Raw genomic sequence first — 18,635 nt, 5'->3', positions numbered from 1 at the left:
GCTCTTCAATGCTTCCTCGGCCTTTCTCTTTCACCATCTTATGCTCATCCCCTGTGGTCCTCCTGCTGTACTTGTGCTGCTGTTACATGTGGCTGTTTCTTGTTCCCCATCCCACATGCAGTTCAGCTGACCTGTCAGAACATACCCTTCTCCCCATTCCTGTCTGTCGTGCCAGCCCTACAAACCCCAGCAAATTAGATCATCTGCATATCTATTTCACATATTTATGAGTGAGATGCTAATCCCCACATAGTAGAAGGGTCATATGTACAAAAGGGGAAGCAAGGACAGCAGCATTACAGGGAGAGGTGGGGGAAGGGGGCCAATGGTGAGGGAAGGGCAGATATCAAGGATAAGAGTATTGGAGAAAAATGCATAAAATGAAAGGTATAAAGAAGAAGGTGGTAAACACCACTTGTCTCTGTGTCTTTTGTGATACAGACACCCATGATTCCCTTATATTGTAGCATTACAGCTGCTCTGCTACATAGGCTTACATTGCAGGGTGTCCTTGCAGGGCCCCTGCCTAACACTTGCCGATTCATTGGCTCCCAGTACAGCCACAAACCCACTGCCGGGCTCCCTGCAGGCATAGGATCCACAGCTCCATCTCCCATCTGTTCTTCCCAGGGCATAGAGCAGGTGAAATGACTGTTGGACACCACAGGCACTTCTTGGGCTGCAGCAGTGGTAAAACATCAGTTCTTAAAGAAATAGAAAGACCTACTGTGTGCTGGAGCTCCTTGCAGGAGGGGCTGGGATTTTACTGCCCTTTAAGGGATTCTGCAGGGGATTTGACAGTTGGGTCTCAGTCATATTTAACGTGATGCAGACAACAGATGCTTCAGGAAGATTATATTTCTTCATGTACATCAGGTCTCTGGGGAGATTACATGTTCAGGGTCAAGGGCTTTAGGGGCAGCCCCAGAGGAGGATTTTTCTGTTTTCAGCAAAAATATCTGTAAGCACAGTATGTTCTGCCAAGCCTTATACATGGAGTCAATGGGAAGTGCTGCTCCCAAGGGAGATTTCACCTGCAGCTCTGGCAGAGATATCATTTATTGTAATCATAGCAACTGATCAGGTATCCTACAGAGTGACAACACCTTGCAGCCTGAGCATCAGGGCTGATCCTGATTTGAGGAGCAGCATTATCAGGCTGCAGAGGTTATTCATGTGGGTAGAAACTGTCTCGCTATAAAGGCAGGCAGTAGCAGGCACTTTGTAAGATGCTGTGGCTTTGAAATGCAGATATTTTGGCTGAGGCAATCAGCTGTCCAGCACAGATTTTGCAAGGGAAATAATTATGCCCAAAGAGGCAACTAAAGTCTTCCCAGTGTCACTGCTATACGCACTGACAGGCTGGAGATGATCTGTATCTCTAAGAAGCTTCACAAAGAGCTTGCCTCCCCCTCCTCCCAGTCCTGCACCACAGTTAATTGATCTGCTCCAGATATTGAGGGATTAAGGACCGAGTCAGCCCTACTGGAGGGGGAATTTCAAATTCCACATGTCCTAGAAACACAGGGCACAAGTCTCCAAAAGCCAATTCTGGGAACACCCACAGTTGTCAGTAACATCTAAGCACAGCGACAGGCGCCCTTCATCCCACAGCAGCTGCCACGTGCTATGGCCCACTGCCTTCTTGCAGGGGAGTAAATTTAGCCTTGAGAAAGGCTAGTGGCTTAGGCTGTCTGTTTAAATGTGCTTTCCTGGCCCCTAGCCCACTCCTTGCATGGTAGCAGCAGCACAGTGATACCTATCTTTGGGAGCTGGGGTACCAGGACATCCCTGTGACATCTTAAGGAACAAAATGTCTGCGGTCATTCACTGCTCTCTTCCACTCAGCAGGTCCAACAGAAACACCACTTCTGGCCATGGTGTTTGGATCCAGATCCGACCTTTTTCAGTCTTGGGAGTGAATCCTGAGGGGAATGCCTGGGACAGTTATTCAAAAGCAGTGTGATAACACCTTTCATTTTACTCATGTCGTTACTCCTCTTGCCTTGGTGCATTCGAGCACAGACTTGCTCCTGCTGAACTTCCTCGACAACTTCAGTTTTCTCTTCTTTACTTCTTCCTATTGTGAGCAGACAGAAGGAGGAGCAGTGGTGTTGATAAGCAGGTGGAGGTTGTAAAGGGGAGGAGAAAGTGAAGGAATTCTTGTTCATCCCAAACTATTTTTTTCCATTTCTTCTAAAATATTGGTTTTAATGTTATGTGTTGACTTAGATTTTTGACAGATTGCAGGAAAAGAGCCTATATGCTACACTAGGCATTTTTGGCAGATATGCAGGAAAGCTATCAAGATCAGCAGCTAACCCACAACAAAGCTTAATCTCCAGCCAAAAGCTTAATCCAACAGAAACCAAACATCTGCCCTTCTTGAGCATGCTGGGATGGAGACAGCAGCCTTGGCTTCTGGGGCTGCCCCAGAATTGTTCCTCTGCTGTCTCTGTCTGGCTGCAGAGCAGGGCACGTGTGCACACTCTGTGGATTAAGTAAGAGATGGTGATGTGGGCTGGCAGATGCAGGGTTCTCAGAAAAGCAGCCACAAAATCCCAGAATGAACCATGCATATATAGATTGAGTACAATAACAGTACCGCTCCCATTGCCCTGGAAAACCTTCTGCTATTTCTGTCTTTTCTCTCTAAGAGTCTTTTTTCATACACAACAAATTGAGTCCATTATCCCAGACAAAAAAAGAAAAAAAGAGTTCATGCTGCTTTCCTTTGCTGTATCTCATCTCTGACCTCAGCTGCTTTTTTTTCTACTATTCTAGTCCTGCCTTGCCATACAGAATGGAAAGCCCAAAGATTTTTCTTCACATCTGACATTCATTCATCCTCACCACTTCTTTATTTCCTCATGAGATTAAAAACAGGGAGAAAGAATCAGCAAAAATACTGTGGCCCATATTTTTATACCCAAAAGCCTGATTCTGTTCTTAGTCTCATTTTAGCCTTGTGTAACATTATTCATTTCCATAGTTCTGAATCCTTACCAATGTAGAATGGAAGTAGGGTGATATATTTAAAGAGTCTTTGTTTTAAACACAACATCAAGACTTAAGACAAGCCTCATGCTCATCAGCCCTTTTTCCAGTCCTCATGACTGGTGTATATTCCTGATCTTACAATTCAAGCCCAGATATATGATAAGTGATCACAGATTTAGAGTATCTTAATTTTTACTAGTTTAGGACATCTCTATCCTGATTTTCAGAAGGCTCCAGTTAAAAGCATGGCAACTGCGTACTCCCAGGGCTGAAAATATTTCAAGTTGGAAGCTCAAAAATCAAAACAGTTTGAATCAAAGGCTTTTAAAAATCCTTTGGCTTTGGTGTCTGAGTTGATGGTGGATGCAAGCAGGTCCCAGTGCAAGCTGAATGAAAGCCAGCTAGTTAAACCTTTGGTTTAGCTGTAAGGCTGCTGGTCACACAGCCCAGGACTGACCTGTCCCCACTGATGCCATGGTTGCACCGCCATAATGAAAGTCAGACAAGAATGCAGAGTGGCTTCAGCTTCCATCATCTCAGGAGCACCTTTCCTTGTAGTGCACTTTATTTTGCTGGGGTAGGAGTTCTGTCATTTCAAACTCTGTTTCCTCTTGGACATGAAAGCTGCAAAGGTTTAGGAAAAATATGCCTTTAAATGCTGAAATAGATTGGGCTGACAGCGATACTTCTTGCAGACTTATAAGTCTACATTCTAAGGATCATCTAAAACAAAAGTTCAATTATCTGACAATTAATAGGACCTTAGTTCAGCAAAACAGCTAATCTTGCATTAATCTTCTTGCTGTACAAATGTCCTATTTTACTTCAATTAAGTATATGCTTAATTTGCCACAATGTTCATTTAAATCACTGCAGCATGCTGCAATGATTTTAAAAAAATATCTGTGACACTGTAAAATCAATTTGTTATGGGTAGTCACTGTAGGGTGATGATAATATGATCACAGTGATGGCATCATGCCCAAACAGTGAACAGCAGACATGCTTGACTGGATGCTCTATAGTAATTGAGTTTGGGGTAGTGCTATCTTGGGGTGATACTCAAATTATTGCTGTGTGCTCATCCTAGTAAAATGGTTTGCTATTCTTCAAGGTAAAAAAGTTAGCACAGAATTAATTTAATGCCTTCTTTCCTCTGTAAATTCTTCTGTAATTATCCTTTAAGAAGTCTCTCATATCTGTTCCTTCAACACTGCTGAAACTCAGGATATCAGGTCCCTAGGTCCCTGGTTTGATCTTGTTCAAGTCTGACAAGTTCCTCAAAGGAAACAGGCAAGAGTGAGTGGCAAGGCACGAAGATGTCTCACTCCTTCAGGGCTCAGTAGAAAACTGTAAAGCACAAAGATGCTGAGAGGGGAAACTTAGGCCGGATTCCTCTGCCCAAGTCGATGGTTTCTTCTATTCCATGCCACTCAGCCATCTTTGGAAGCAGTTCAGCAACATCTGAGGAAGATGGGAAAGCCAGGAGTGTGCATACATTTGGAGCAGTTTCCCTTCTAGTCCCAGCAAAGGGATCTCATTTATGGTTTTTAAAATGAGTAGAATTAGAAGCATGCAAGACCCAAAGGCCTCAGACTGAAATGATTCATGGAATGAAGCATGGAATTCATCCTTTCCCTTCCTGGTTTTGTTTTTTTTTTTTTGTTTGTTGTTTGAAATAAGAGCTATATTGGGCTCAGTTCAGCTACTGGGTTATCAGAGTGATTAATCTGTAACAGTGCAAAAGTGAAGGCTTCTTTTCCAAAAACCAAAGTGCTATCAGTACAATTGCTGATTTGGAACATTCTTGGGCAGTGATCAGAACAAATATGTTCACACTGTGTTGTTGGGTTTTTTTGTTTGTTTATTTGTTTTTTGGTGTTGAGCTTGAATAATTTTGTCTTTATTTATTTATTTATTTTTAAGTGCACCATTGTACCTGGAAGCTGCACAGAGACGAGTGTCTTGAGAGTCGCTTCTCTCTGTTGCTGTTGTCCAAGCAGAAAGCTCCTCCCTCTGCAGTGCCCTCCTGCTCCTGTTTGTTTTTGCCACTGCAGATCTCTGTGGAAGGAGTGAGGGCTCAACCTGAAAGGAGCATATGTCCTAATGGAGACACTAGAGCACTGCAGGTACTAATTGCAGTGGTGCCTGACTCTGTGCGTACAAGGGGTACATGACACCATTTCTTTTCTTATCTTGGTGAGGTGCTTGGGTCATCCCAGTCTAATTGCTGCTGCTCAATGGAGACTGGATGCTGTGAAGGATCACAGGGTGACTTGCTTGATGCGGACATCTACAGAGAAGTGAGCTGATTAAAGGAGAACCACTGAACTATTGAACACTGCTGAATATCCTTCTGTATTTGGTCACTGTGAAACAAGTCTGCTTCATAGGATATAAGCTCAAATCTAGTTCAAGTTTCTGAGTAATAGGAACTGTTGCAGTTTAGCAGGAAAAAACTGCAGTGGACACCAAAAGATTACCTCGGTTTTCTTTGTGCAATGTTCCTAAAGGTCTACTACTGCAATATTTGTCATTTCTTAGCAACTCAGGGAAAGATGCAGGAAATGTTGTGGTAAGAGCAGCAAGGCTGGTAACTGCAGACATAGTTCCTCAGTACACAGAACTTCAAGATAAGACAGTAAAAGGGGTGATGATAAGGCACAGGTGAAAGGCAGGATGAGGTCAGGTTTGTCTTATGTAGGGTAAATTGGGTTTAGCTTGTACTAGTAAAGATAGCAACAACTTCACCTGGATTATTATCCTGCTGCTTTGTTAGTTCATCGCTTTCTCATCCAACTTAAACTTAAAAGGGAAATATAAAAAGCCCAGTTGAGTGAATCCTGCTGTCCCTTTAACCAGAAAATGCTAAATGAAGTAGGAAGCTGATCTTGGAGGGCAGTGTGCTTAGATGAGTACAATCTAAAAGTGGAATAATCCCTGAGGTCTCTCATTTTGCTTGCTATAATTTGGGCAGAAAGCAATCATGTGTGAATTTTTCAGAGCTATAATGCACAGGTGTCCTTCTGCCTGCAGTGGCAGTGAAAGTAGCCATTCTGCTGTTCTGTAAAAGGGTGGGAGGTACAGAATCTCTTTCAAAACTCGACACTGCTGCTGAATATTTCTGACACTGTTTTGAGCATGATGGATAATTCTGTGGAGAAGTAGAAAATGGAGAAATGTGTTCTGATGGTCCTGAGAGATAAGCTTCTTTTTCCTGGGTGGAAATGTGTATGGTTGGACAAGTGCTCACTAATACCTGAGGAGGATTCATTATAACTGGTTTTAATCCTTCCTGAGGCAGGAAGAAAAAGGTTAATTGCCTGGTGAGAGGCATTTAACTGGCCTGCAGACTGCTCAAAGAAATGGGGGAGGGAGGATTGGTCAGAATGAGAAGGTAGGCTGGTATTTCACAGCTCTGTTGTTCCCAGTCTGCTTATTGTAGCCAGTGATAACAGCTAGATTGTGCTGAGCAGTTTGTAGAAACAATAGAAGGATATTTTCCTTTCCCTCTGCTCCATTGCTACAGCAGATGTAGCTGGGAAAGTCTCAGTGAGGTGTGTGTGGAAAACGAAGTACTTTTAAGCAGGGTGAAGGCCTCCTTGTGAGATCATTTCAGTTCTCTGTTTTGAGATGAGGAAAACACCAAAGAGCTGGACGTAAATCCCCATCTCATTCAGGGAGATAGTAATGGACAGAATATTTCATTTGCGGTTCCTTTCCATATCATTATTGAGAAACCTCTTGGGACCTTAATATCGGGAAAGAGTTGGTATCATAACCGCTTTCCAGTCTCAGGAGGACATCAGTTGCTTTTAAGAATGTGATAGGCATCAAGTAGATATCATCAAGAAATAAGAATACATTAGTCGTATTAGCAATTAGGCAATATTCAGCAAATATAAGGCAGGGAATTGCTCTTATTTCTTGAATTACTGCTGTGAGTCAGAGTTCTCAACTGTATTCTCATGCACTGTACTTTAGTAGGGAGCTGTTTTCCTTTCACAATGGAGCACTGCTAGTTTTAAAGCAGCAAGTGATAGTTGGAAAACAGGCCAATGGTGTTTTAGAAATTAAGTGTATAATATGAAACTTTCCAGCATGCAGAATTACTGTCTGAAGTTACTTATAAATGTCTGTCATAGGTTACAGGAAGATCATTTTTGAGGAAGGAAATATTTTGCCATTATCTTTAGGATTCTGGTGCATAGCAGATCTAGTTAGCTGCTGAGAATTTATTTATTAGGGTGAGGATTGATAAGCGTTTCATTCTGTATCCTTCAAATCAGATTCTTGCTTCCTCCCCCCCCCCTTTTTTTTTATTGTAATTTAGTTGTAATTGCTGTGTTTGTTGTTAGAACACTCTGGTTCTATGTACTTAGTAGTTGCTGCTGTTACGCTTCTCCTTTCTGTAACATTCTTAGCCCGGCACTGCCAATTTAAAGGACGGTCTTAAATCAATGTGGTGAGGCTCAGTCTTACAAAGTAATCATCTTCTCTTAGCTTTTTCAATCTCAGGGGCAGCTAAAGGCTTAGTCTGGAGCAGAGCCCTGCTGTGCTGCAACCAGCACGTAATTCTGTCGGGCCAGCAGTGCTCACTGTGTTTACAGTCTAAATAGGTAAGACCAGAAGTGAAAAAGAAAACAGATACCCTATCATTACAGAGCTTGACCAAGGGCATGGAGCAGAGGCAGAGCTGTTCCCCAGTGACCAGTGATGTCCTTGCTAAACACGAGTGTGATGATCACTGCTGTGTTGCTGCTTGGGAGCTTTGATACAAACAGGCACGTTACTCTGATACAGAGGCTGGGGGTCCTGATGGCATTAGTAACAAGCACTAAATAAACACCAGCAAGCTATTGCAAACTTCCCGTTTGGGAAGCAGCTTTTACAGGCAGTGTCCAGCAGGAGGAGCTCTTTCTCCATTCCACCTCCTCTCCGCGTTCATCCCGCTGCTCCTCGTACCCCGAGTCGCTTTGTGCGGGCGCTGGACTCCCGTGGGCGGTGAGCTGCGTGCACAGGGTCCGTGCAGGGTACGAAGGACAACCCAATTATCAGGGATCCCTGCTACTAGTGCTGGGGGGCGGACCAGCCCCACCATGCCCCGCGCCGGGATGCCGTCAGGGCTGCGCGCCGTCGCCGGGAGGCTCCGCCTTAGCGGAGGGGGCAGTTTGAAAAGTAGCGAGTCGGGGCCGGGTGCTGTCGGACCCCTGGGGTTGCGGTGCGGTTGGGTGCCGGTGTAGCCTGCCCCCGGCAGGGCCGAGCCTCTGGTTGCTGCTGGGGTTAGGGAGACACAGCTTCACAGAGGTAACGCCATCTTACTGCTGCGTAGGTTAGTCTTAGGGCTTATCCAAACTAAGCTACTCTTTAAAAAGAAAGCTCAAAGCAATAAATAAACCTGAGGTGACTTGGCTTTGCCACGGTTCTTGCTCATTCCAATGTTCTGGGTTATTTTTTTCCTTTCCCTCTGTTTTTAATTCAGTAATATTTACATTGCAGTTCTGTTTCATACACTTAGCTTTGGCCTCTAGTTGCTTTTATGCAGTTGGTTAAGTAAAAGAACCCCTTTTAAAACACTGTTTTCTATAAGCCAAGTTATCAAATACCTCTGAACATTTGGCAGTCTTGAATCTTACATGCCAAGTCTCTGGTTATTCTTTTGTCCCCACACTGCATTCTTCCCATCCTTTGACATCTGTATTGCATACCTGGTCACCATAAGAGTGTTGTGTTTTAGCGGTTCTAGGTCTAAGTAAATCCTGTTATTACTGTTCAGTTTTAGCCATCCCGAAAGAACCTTCTTACCTTCCAGTGCCATTTAGCACAAAGAATTCCTTTTCAACTCACTGCTGAGTATTTTGGGGCTTGCTTCTTTCTCAGAAACCCATGTCTTGCAAGCATTGTGGAGTCTTTGTTCTTATTGCTGTGATCCCCTAATGATCAAATATTAGGAGATATAATTCAACTGAACTGTTTTCTGTATGGAAAGACTATTTCTTGTGACTTAGGCATACTATACATGCGTACCTTCTTTCCTACGTTTTAGCAAGGAGAGGTTGTAATTGCACAGTCATGTCCCAAGCAGCCTTCAAAAACTGTTTTATTTGCCTTATAGACCAAGGGAGTATGGCTGCTAAGAAGCTGAGAAGAGCAAAGTTGTCTCAGGAGCTGTGTGAGAGACTAAGCCGCTATCAGATCACTACCTGCCAGGTGAAAGGGTTATTCTATGGCTTTGGATTATTTTTATTTTATTAAATTTCTGTGTTTAATTTACATGAAGCTTTACTGTCTAGGAGTATTTCTGGCTCAGTCTGTCTGCTTGCATTGCAGAAATGTTGCTTTAAGATGATGGATGGCTAAGGCATTTAAATGTGGATATACCTCTTTCCTCTTGGGGTGGGGGAAAAATATTTTAGGAGAGCTGTGTAGCTACTATTTGTAAGTTGGCCTTCATGATCCCTCTGCAAAAACACATGTACATTATGTAATCTAGCATCTGTGAATGTGTTATTAAGCTATTCTATCAGTTATGGGTTGGTTCATCAATAAATACAGAAAGTTGTTACAAATGTTTCTTTAAAGAGACTTGAGGCCCTATGTATTTCTGTAGTGTTCATGATAAATGCAAGATCTGTTCCTAGAATTGCAACCTAAAAAATGCATTGTAGTCTGAATGCTTTTTGGGTTGATAGACACCTCTGTGGGTAAAAAGGTGTTATCTCATTGCGACTTTATCACAATACTTAAATTTTTAATTGCTTTATACTGTGCCCTTTAAAATATAAATACAGTTTCTTCTGTGATAGCTTTATGATCTTTAAGGTCCCTTCCAACCTAAACCATTCTATGACTCCCTGACTTACTGGCACCAGAGAATGGTAGAAGAGGTATGAGAAAACACTGCATAATGTGGCACAGTTGGTAAATCTGGCCTTTGGAATGTATACTAGTAATGTATAAATTGTATTAGTTTAGTCTTTAGTCTTGATCTCCTGGTTAAGCTCTCTGAACTGTTTTATCTTCTTTCAGGACTTCTTATGTCTTTCACTCTTGGAGCTAATGAAAGTGACAGGACAGAGCTACAGAAATGTGCAGAAGCTTCTTCGGAAAGTCAGCCTAGCTTGTGCTCCCAAAATGCAAACAGTAAGTATGCTTGTGTTGGTTCTATTTTTAATTTTTTGTTAGAGAAAAAGCTAAACAATGTTGCTTTTTTTTTTTTTTTTAAGGGAGTGGGGTGATCTAGCTTTGTGCTGTCTCAGTTTGATTGCATAATGAGATAATAGTTTTATGTCTAAGTTTAGATTCATGGATGACTTTAGTTTGAGATGGCGGCTTCTATTAGACATTTTAGCTTAAGGAGATTGTTTAGACTTACAGAATTGGTCCTGAGTCCATAGGGTAATGTACCATTCTCTCTTGCATTCCAGCATATGAAAATTACTTCTTTTAAAGGAAGCATTAACTAATAGAATCAAAGAATAACAATCACTGAATGAAGTTTTAGTGTCTGTGTTACTCTGGAAAATGAGATTGGAAGATTGTTTTTCCACGGGAGGAGGGGTCTGTAACTGAGATTTGGAATAGTCAGCTTACTTGCGTGTACTAAGTCAGGCTATCCTGATGAAAGCAAATGTGAGAATTTCTCTATTTCCACCAAGAAAAAAATAAAGCATTTCCTAACCTGTGCTTTTTGTTGTTCCTTTTTTCTTTTTTTCTTTGTTTTTCTTTGTTGTAGGCTTATGAAATGAAAGTGAGGAGGTCTGTCAATCCCTCTGCAGCCTTTTTACCCACCTCACTGCATAGTCTGGATAAAGCCTTGCATGGTGGAATACCCTGTGGATCCCTCACAGAGGTGACTTTTTAATGTATTTTAATACAGTTGTACACTACACCTAAAATCAAACGTCACTGGTTGGCCTGTCTTGTCAGGTGATTTAAACACAAAATGAACAAACCAATTTGGTTGAGAAGCACTTTTGGGGGTATTTTTTTTCTGCAGCCTGTCAGGTTAGTAAGAAAATGGGGAAGAAAAAAAAAATAGGTGATTTGGTGACTGTTTTCCTATGAAAAAGTAGTTAAATTTTTCCAGGAAAAGTGGGAGAATTGTTATTTGGATTGTATGGTGAGAAGTGAACAATGTGGCTTAGTGGTCAGAACATGAGGTGCTGAGTCAGGAGCCCATCTGTTTAGTACCTTCTCACTGATTTACTAAGTTTTTAGGTTTTGAGATGGAAAAATGAGTAATTAAGACAAAAATAGGAAGTATACAGGAATGGAAATTATACATTTTTATGTGTAAATTTAACTGATCTTTACAATAAATATATAATGAATTATTTTTTGAAAAGACATTGCAACTAAGTCTTGTAATTACGTGCATATCTATTATAACACAAGGTGAAATCACCCACAAAAATCTAGTGGAGACTTCAAATATGCTAGAATTTAAGCAATGCTGAGTTCAAACTATGACAGCTGGTGCCAGAAAGTAGAAGCTTGGGTTGCTTTTTTTCTGTTTGTTTGTTTTTAAAAAAAAAAAAAAAAAGTATTTTGTTTTCCTCTTTGGTACGAGCTCTGTACGTTGATTAGGGCACATATTAGGGGTTTGTCTGCAAGTGTAAGGCAGGAAACAATTCACTCTGCATAGTCTGGTTTCTATCATTTAAGATCTGATTTTGGAGTAAAAGCATTTTTTGTGAAAGTCACAAGACCAGAATTAGTTTCAAAGCTGGCAGCACCGCAAGTATTTTTCAACATGATTGTTAGATGAAATTGCATTAGTAAGCTATCAGATGTCAGTTGGTGCTGCTGTGATGCTTTACAGTAGCATATGAACATTTCACAGGTTGTGTTCTGCTTCTGCTCAAGTGATTTTGGAGCTTAATCATTCTAATTTGCACTTCTGCAACTTCCTGGAGCATAGCTGCCCAGCAGATTATCCTCTGGTATTTTTGTTGTTAGGTGGATGTTCCATGTCTGAGAGAAGTTCTCTTCAAAAGTACATGGTGTGCAGCACTTAAATCCTGACTGGTGTGGTTTAATCGTCGCCTTCCTCTTACTTTAACCAACAGTGAGGGTGGCTGGGAACTTTAATACTTGAAATTCGAATGGTTGAGCCACAGGGTTGAGTTCTGGTGGTTTCTTCTAAGCCAAACCTACTCACTTTTTGAGTGCCAGAGGGATTTGATTTGCATTTCACTGTCTCAGATCATTTTTTCCCAAACCACTATTAGTTTTTAAGTTGGAAATTAAGTCATAACTGAAATTTTGTGGTTAAATGTCAGAACTTTTTGCCAGCTCCTCTGAGGAAAAACTAAAGTAATGACTTTGTGAATATTGAGGGTTTGATTCCTGGATAGCTGAAGGAGAATTAGTTCCTTGTGACTTCATCCAAGCCCTTCATGAGTGCCAGGGAAAATAATATATAACCTATGGAAAAATAAAAGTATATTTTATTAGACAGAGGTAAAATAAACTATTGTATTCTTCACATTTCTGCCTGGGTGGATTTTTTTGATTTTCAAAGTAAATTTACACTGTAGCAAACTAAGTTTTTTGTTGTTCTTTTTTGTAGTCATTCACTTTAAATTAAACCAGAGGCAGCTAAGGGTGTGTTTGTGGGTTTTTTTTTAAGAATGAAGATTGTATTGATCAAAACACTTGCTGAATTGGTGGTAACCATAATAAAATGTGATGGCTGTATATATAGTTGTTTATTGTGGATTATTTTAAATCCCACACTTAAAAAGAATGGCGATAAAAGATGAATTGCTTGGGGGACATTCTCTAATGCTCCACTGGATGGCTTTCTCATACTGTCTATTACTGCAATGCTCCTCATCTTTCTCTGATCTGATGCATGTATTCTCAGACATGTTCACGGTATCTCTGCTGCATTAATTACTGCAATGAGCAGTGAAATAAATATTGATTCCAAGACACTTCCCAGGCAGGCCTCAAAATACAGACCGTTTGAGGTTTCCTTACAGCTGTCCAAACATTTTAATTTAGCAGCTGGATTGATGCCCTTCTCTCATTCATTTCAAATCTTGTAAACTAGAAACAGCTGGTGAGACTCCTTGGCTATTACAGTCTGAGAAATGTGCATGGTTTCTTCAAATCTTATATAGGTTTTAGGTTCACGTGAAAATGTGACAACTATTGTATCTACAATATTATGTAATTAAATATGATTGATGACAGATAATTACTTAAGTACAATTCATTCCTGATTTTTAATTCACTAAATGCAGTATGCATTTCTAAACAAATGCTAATGCTTCTCTTGTGCTGAAACTTGAAGTGGATTGACTGATCTAACTTGGTTTTCAAGCCTTGTTTTAACTGAAAGCAATGCAAGAGATTTTAACTAAAGAGCAAATTCTTAGCTCCTATTAAATTGTAGCACAGGTGTAGTCACTGGGGCAGCTAACATCTTTCTGATGTGTGATTCATATTGCACATTCAGACTACTTGGGATACAAGCTTTTGTTTTTGTGCTTTCCAGGTGAATCTTGATTATAACAGAGGTAATCATAATAGTAAGCTGCACTTTACATCTGTGAACTCAATAGCTTTTGACTGACTTAAAGCTGTAAAGGTAATTTGATGTCAAATGAATGTTAGCTGTGTATCTTTTAATCTTGCTTTATTTTAGAGGGTAGCACACAAGAGGAGGTGGAAGGTAATTGGGGATGGCTTTGGGAAAGATCTTGTAAGAAGAGAGGGAGAGGACCTCAAATATGGGAGAGTGAAGTAGGGAATAAAGGATGGTAAAGAAAGCACAAGCAGAATGCTGCATGTGAAGAGTTATTTATTCTTCAGTGATGATGATTTATACAGCAAGGCGCAGATCCATTAGTAACTACAAGTTGCTCTCTGTGGGCTGTGTTTTATCTTTCTTGTGACTGTTGTCTTTGATACCATGAGGAGCAGTAGGTCTTTTTTAAAATTAAAATTAGTGTGAAATAGATACAACATCTCTTGGTTATGATTGTTATTCATCTTTTTTTTCTTCTAGTTAACGGGCCCACCGGGTTGTGGCAAAACTCAATTTTGTATTACAATGAGTGTTCTGGCTACACTGCCTGTAAGCATGGGAGGACTAGATGGGGCTGTTATATACATTGACACGGAGTCTGCTTTCAGTGCTGAAAGGTAAGATACAAAACTGTAAAATGCACACTTTGAACTTTGCCACTTTTTATCTTGGAAACTTCATTTATTTTCTGAGCATTTATAAAATAAATATGTTGACTATTAAGGATTCATTTGATATGTGATTACTCTGCAAGTTATGAAACTGTTTGAATAGAATGGTTTATTCACCTTCCTGATTTGCAGGATGTTCTAGATTCCAGCTGTGGAACAAGCTGGATAGCACTCTTTGTAATTTAAACACGATATTAACAGTCTCATATTGAAACATTTATTTGCAGTTTTGTTTGTGAGGTTAACAAGATTTTGAAGGTGTAAAGGCTCAGCATTTTGAGCAGCTGTTAATTATATATTGTCTGCAATTTATGTGTATTTCTATTACAAAAAAGCTGGAATACTGCAGGAATACTATGTCTGCTGTTCAGCTTTGTCAGAACATGGGAATTGGGGCAGGTAGATGTTGATTACTTTTTTTTTTTTCCTGAAATGACTTTTATTGGAAGAGGCTTAAATAAAAAGATAACCAGAGAGTTATGTCTACAGATATCCACTAGGTGTCATTCTTCTCAAGCATGTGGGCTTTCATTTTAAATTTATTTTTTAATTTCAACTAAGTATTTTTTGTTTCTGTTCTCAAAAATCAAGTCTTCATATAGGTAGAAAGGGGCAATGTGTGGTGCTCTGGATTGTAACTATCAGTTTCTAAAATCTTGGATTCATCTGTGAGGACACAGATAAAGTTGCCTTATGTTCACAGGTGTAGAACTGCTTTTGAATAAATTCTAGAAAATTTGCAGATATTTCTAAAATGTGTGCTTTTTGTGTCCTTGATTTCATACATACAAGTTAATTGAAAATGTGGACCTCTCGTCAGTGGACTTTTGTGTAAACTCTGTTTATGGACATATTATGTCTTTCCTAAATGTACTCTTCGTTCTAGCATCTCTGGGAGGAGAATCTAAATGTTCTGATTTCCAGTATTCCAGTCTGCTGCTCAAGTAAACTTCCCCTATGAAAAAGATTTCCAGTGCTATATGGCATCTACTTATCATTCAGAGGTTTAATTTATTTACTTTGTGAAAGCTTGATTCCTTATTACCTGCACACCTTTTTCAGTGTTATGCCTTTTGTGTCTTTGATAGGTTGATAGAGATAGCAGGAAACAGATTCCCTACTTATTTTGACTCTGATGAAAAGCTGTTTTGCATGACCAGTAGCATTCATCTGTATCGAGAGCTGACCTGTGACAGTGTACTGAAGAGGTATTCTTTTCCAGAACTTTATGGGGACAGGGTGGGGATGGACCATTTTGTCTGGATTGTCTAAGATAATATAGCAAAGTTTTATCGAGATTAATGCATTCCTTGGAAGCTTTTATGTTGATAACAACATGGTCCCCAAAAAGGAAAATTGATACCAAAAGACTAGCGTTGCTTTCTCGTTTTGTAGTGCTTGACTAATTCACTTGGTGTTTTATAGTTTCTGAGTGACAGTTCTGTAGAATTTGAACATCATAAGCTTTTAAATGAGAGCGTTTGTCTGACAGCTCTTGTCTTGATTTGTGGAGATACCGTAGTGTTGAAGAGTTATGTCTGCTTTGAAACAGAAAGGAGGTATTTGTTTTTCAGAGTGCTATTTACTTCCAGAAAGGGACCCCTCTAGCAGTTGAAGGGAGGAATTACTTAGAATTCAACATCCTGAAGACAATGTTGTACTGTCTTCTTGAAAGTATAAGTTAATTTTTGAGCACATATTGTAATGAAAATAAAAGCTGAACATCAGAATCTTCCTGTATATTTTATTAGAGGGAGAATTATTCTAAGAATTATTTCTTCAAGTACAGCTTTATCACAAGAGAACAGCTATTAGCATATCACCAATGTGTTAAGTTTGATTTACCATCTTTGGAGGCATATAGAGGCAGGTCTGACTTTCTGCATATGTAGGCAGCAGGTATTTTGTTATTGGCAGTGGGATGCTTCTACTGTATGCAAAACTCACCATTTTGATGTCTGCTCAACTTGCTGTCTGTGCCGTTCAGAGTTTAAGCAGCACAGTGTTGAAAAGCAGAGTGTCTTCTGAACCTCTTGTGGATGAGCCTGTTGGAGCCTGAGATTCCTTTCTCTTTGGTGTCTGCAGATGTTAGTGGGGGTGAGCTATGAGGGAGATAAAGCGATTGACTTAAGCTTATTTAAGAAAACCTTTTATTTAAATAATTTCAGGATTATTTATACAGTGTAACTGTTTTATAATGTAATCAATGGCTTTTTATTTATTTGTTTGTTTTTAGGATTAAGTCTCTAGAAGAAGAAATTATTTCAAAGAAGATTAAACTCATAATAATTGACTCTGTAGCTTCAGTTGTCAGAAAGGAGTTTGACACACAACTCCAAGGCAATCTGGTAGAGAGGAGTAACTTTTTGGCTAGAGGAGCATCACTGTTGAAGTATTTGGCAGAGGAGTTCTCAATACCAGTAAGTTGTTCTTCCTTTTTAAGTTTCTGCTTTATGGTTTCCAATATTAAAAACCAAGAAGAATGGAAATGACAAGATGGTGAAGGCTAGGTAAAGCTCCTACTACACATTTTCAAGCAGGTATCTGCTGAAAAATAGTACTATAGCAGCAAATAACTTGGTGTTGCTTCTATTGCTTTTTTTTCAGTATTAATTTTAGGCTTCAAATAAGGGTTTACTGATTGTCTTTCCAGCTATTTTCTCAGCACTTTGTTATTCAGTTTTCTTTTTAAACATTATGTTTTATTCTGTTGGTATCAAATATCAAAATCCTTTGCCTCTTCTACTTAAGTTAATAGAGTCTTGAAAGACCTTATAGAAGTCTGTGTGTTCCTTTTGCAACTGATAACATATGCCGGCTGATGTGGAAAGGAAGGTAACAACAAATCTATGTGGATTTCCCCATAAGCTATTATGGAAGGATTTACTTTATCACAGACATTCAATGCGGGGAATGACTGAAAATCATCAAAAGGCACATTAGAAGATTTAAACTTCAGGAATATAGGTGTCTGTGTCGAGGGTGGTGGGGTGTTTCTCAGTGATATGATGTGTAGGTAATCAGAAGCAGAAGTCAAGAGATATGATTGAAACTCAGCTGTAAGAAACATTTCCTAGCATAAGTGAACTTTTTGTCACTCTAGCATAAGAGAGAAATCAGAGATCCTGATTTAAACTGGTGAGGTTTCTTCCATCTTCTGCTTTTGAGAATGTGCATGTCAGAGTTGTGAAACTCACCTAGCTAAGACGAATGGATTTTGTTCTGCCATGTAGTAGATCAAGGTCTTTTATGGAGAGAATTAAACCCTGCCTAAGTTCCATTAAGTTCTGGTACAAAAGGTAGTGTTCTAGTTAGTACGCCAAAATGAATATACTGCTTATGAAGCCAAGAAAGATGTGCTCAATTAAGAGTGCACATTTCTGTATTTTGGAAAATAAGATACAATCCTATGACATAGGAGGTGGGTTTTATAGGTAGATACTAGTTTTATTTATTTTTTCTTTTAGGAACCCTGCCCCCCTCACTTGCCTATCTCAATTAAAATGGTAAAGCTGAGCTGGATTTCAGCCTCTTGACACTTCAGGCTGCCTCCCTACTTACATTCAAACAGTGTTGATATTTACAAAGGTCTTAGAATTGGACAACATTAAGTAGTGCAAGACTTATTTTTATTTCATCCTATGTGGAAACAAAATGAAGGTTGAACATTTGAAGTTTTCAGTTACATTAAATCTAATGTGTTTGCTTGGGGCATTTGCAATGACTAGTGTGCTGGTTGTTTTTGTTTCCCATTGTGAATGCTCTGGTAAGAAGTCTGGAAATCTTGGCCAAGAATGTTCTTCTGATCACAACTGTCCTTCTGTATTACTCTATGAGGTGCTTTACCTTTTAAGTAAAATCTTTAAATTTCTGTGTACTGTTCTAGGAAGACCTTGGCTAGAGATGGAGGTTACCACAAATGTAGGTCCCTAGGTAGTGCTGTGTATGTGTAAGATGTAGAAATGAAGCAGCAGTGTTATGTATCTGCAAGAGTTTATACATACGTAGAAGTAAGCCTACCTTGTGCTAACCTCTGGTATTTCGGATTAGGGAGTATCTGAGGTTCTTATTGTAAACAACCATGGTGGAAATTTTCTCAGATGTTCTTCCACATCTAGAAGATTACAGATGTACACTTGAGACTAAAAGAGCATTAGGAAGGTTGCAAAGTGATTTGGATCACTAATAAACTGGATGCATGAAATATGTAACCATATAGCAATGCTGATACACCTAAATACTGAGTTGAATGGCAAATAGGTAAACTGAATTGAAGGCCCTGAAAAAGCTGTAGAGCTAATAAATGATAGGACTTGAAGTCAAATCTTTAGATTGGCAGAAAAACTGAGTAGGTGAGCCAGGAAATCTGAAATGATGGTGAATCAGGTTCTAGAGACTAACCTTGAAAATACTGGGGCTTAGGA

General features: G+C 39.8%; 1 protein-coding gene across 10 annotated transcripts in view; it reads left to right on the top strand.

The window, feature by feature from the left end:
• The window catches only part of RAD51B (RAD51 paralog B), a 353,109-nt gene that overhangs the window by 26,202 nt on the left and 308,272 nt on the right, over positions 1–18,635 (top strand). For 4 of the 10 annotated variants that reach the window (XR_014946640.1, XR_014946639.1, XR_014946642.1 and 1 more), the window contains exons 1-7: positions 8,152–8,307; positions 9,116–9,210; positions 10,030–10,143; positions 10,736–10,852; positions 14,021–14,157; positions 15,300–15,419; positions 16,448–16,631. Coding sequence is in view for 6 of the 10 variants with exons in the window: in XM_015864829.3 (XP_015720315.2) it covers positions 9,127–9,210; positions 10,030–10,143; positions 10,736–10,852; positions 14,021–14,157; positions 15,300–15,419; positions 16,448–16,631 (756 nt within the window). In the remaining 4 variants the exon portion in view is untranslated. Of the gene's footprint in view, positions 1–7,901; positions 8,034–8,151; positions 8,333–9,115; positions 9,211–10,029; positions 10,144–10,735; positions 10,853–14,020; positions 14,158–15,299; positions 15,420–16,447; positions 16,632–18,635 lie in introns of those variants that run through there. The other 6 variants (XR_014946641.1, XM_015864830.3, XM_015864831.3 and 3 more) reach the window with 5 other exon arrangements.

Source organism: Coturnix japonica, chromosome 5 (assembly GCF_054131305.1).
Source record: "Coturnix japonica strain WE chromosome 5, WE-NBRP24, whole genome shotgun sequence".
Lineage (NCBI taxonomy): Eukaryota > Metazoa > Chordata > Aves > Galliformes > Phasianidae > Coturnix > Coturnix japonica.
This window is presented reverse-complemented; position numbering and strand designations above follow the sequence as displayed.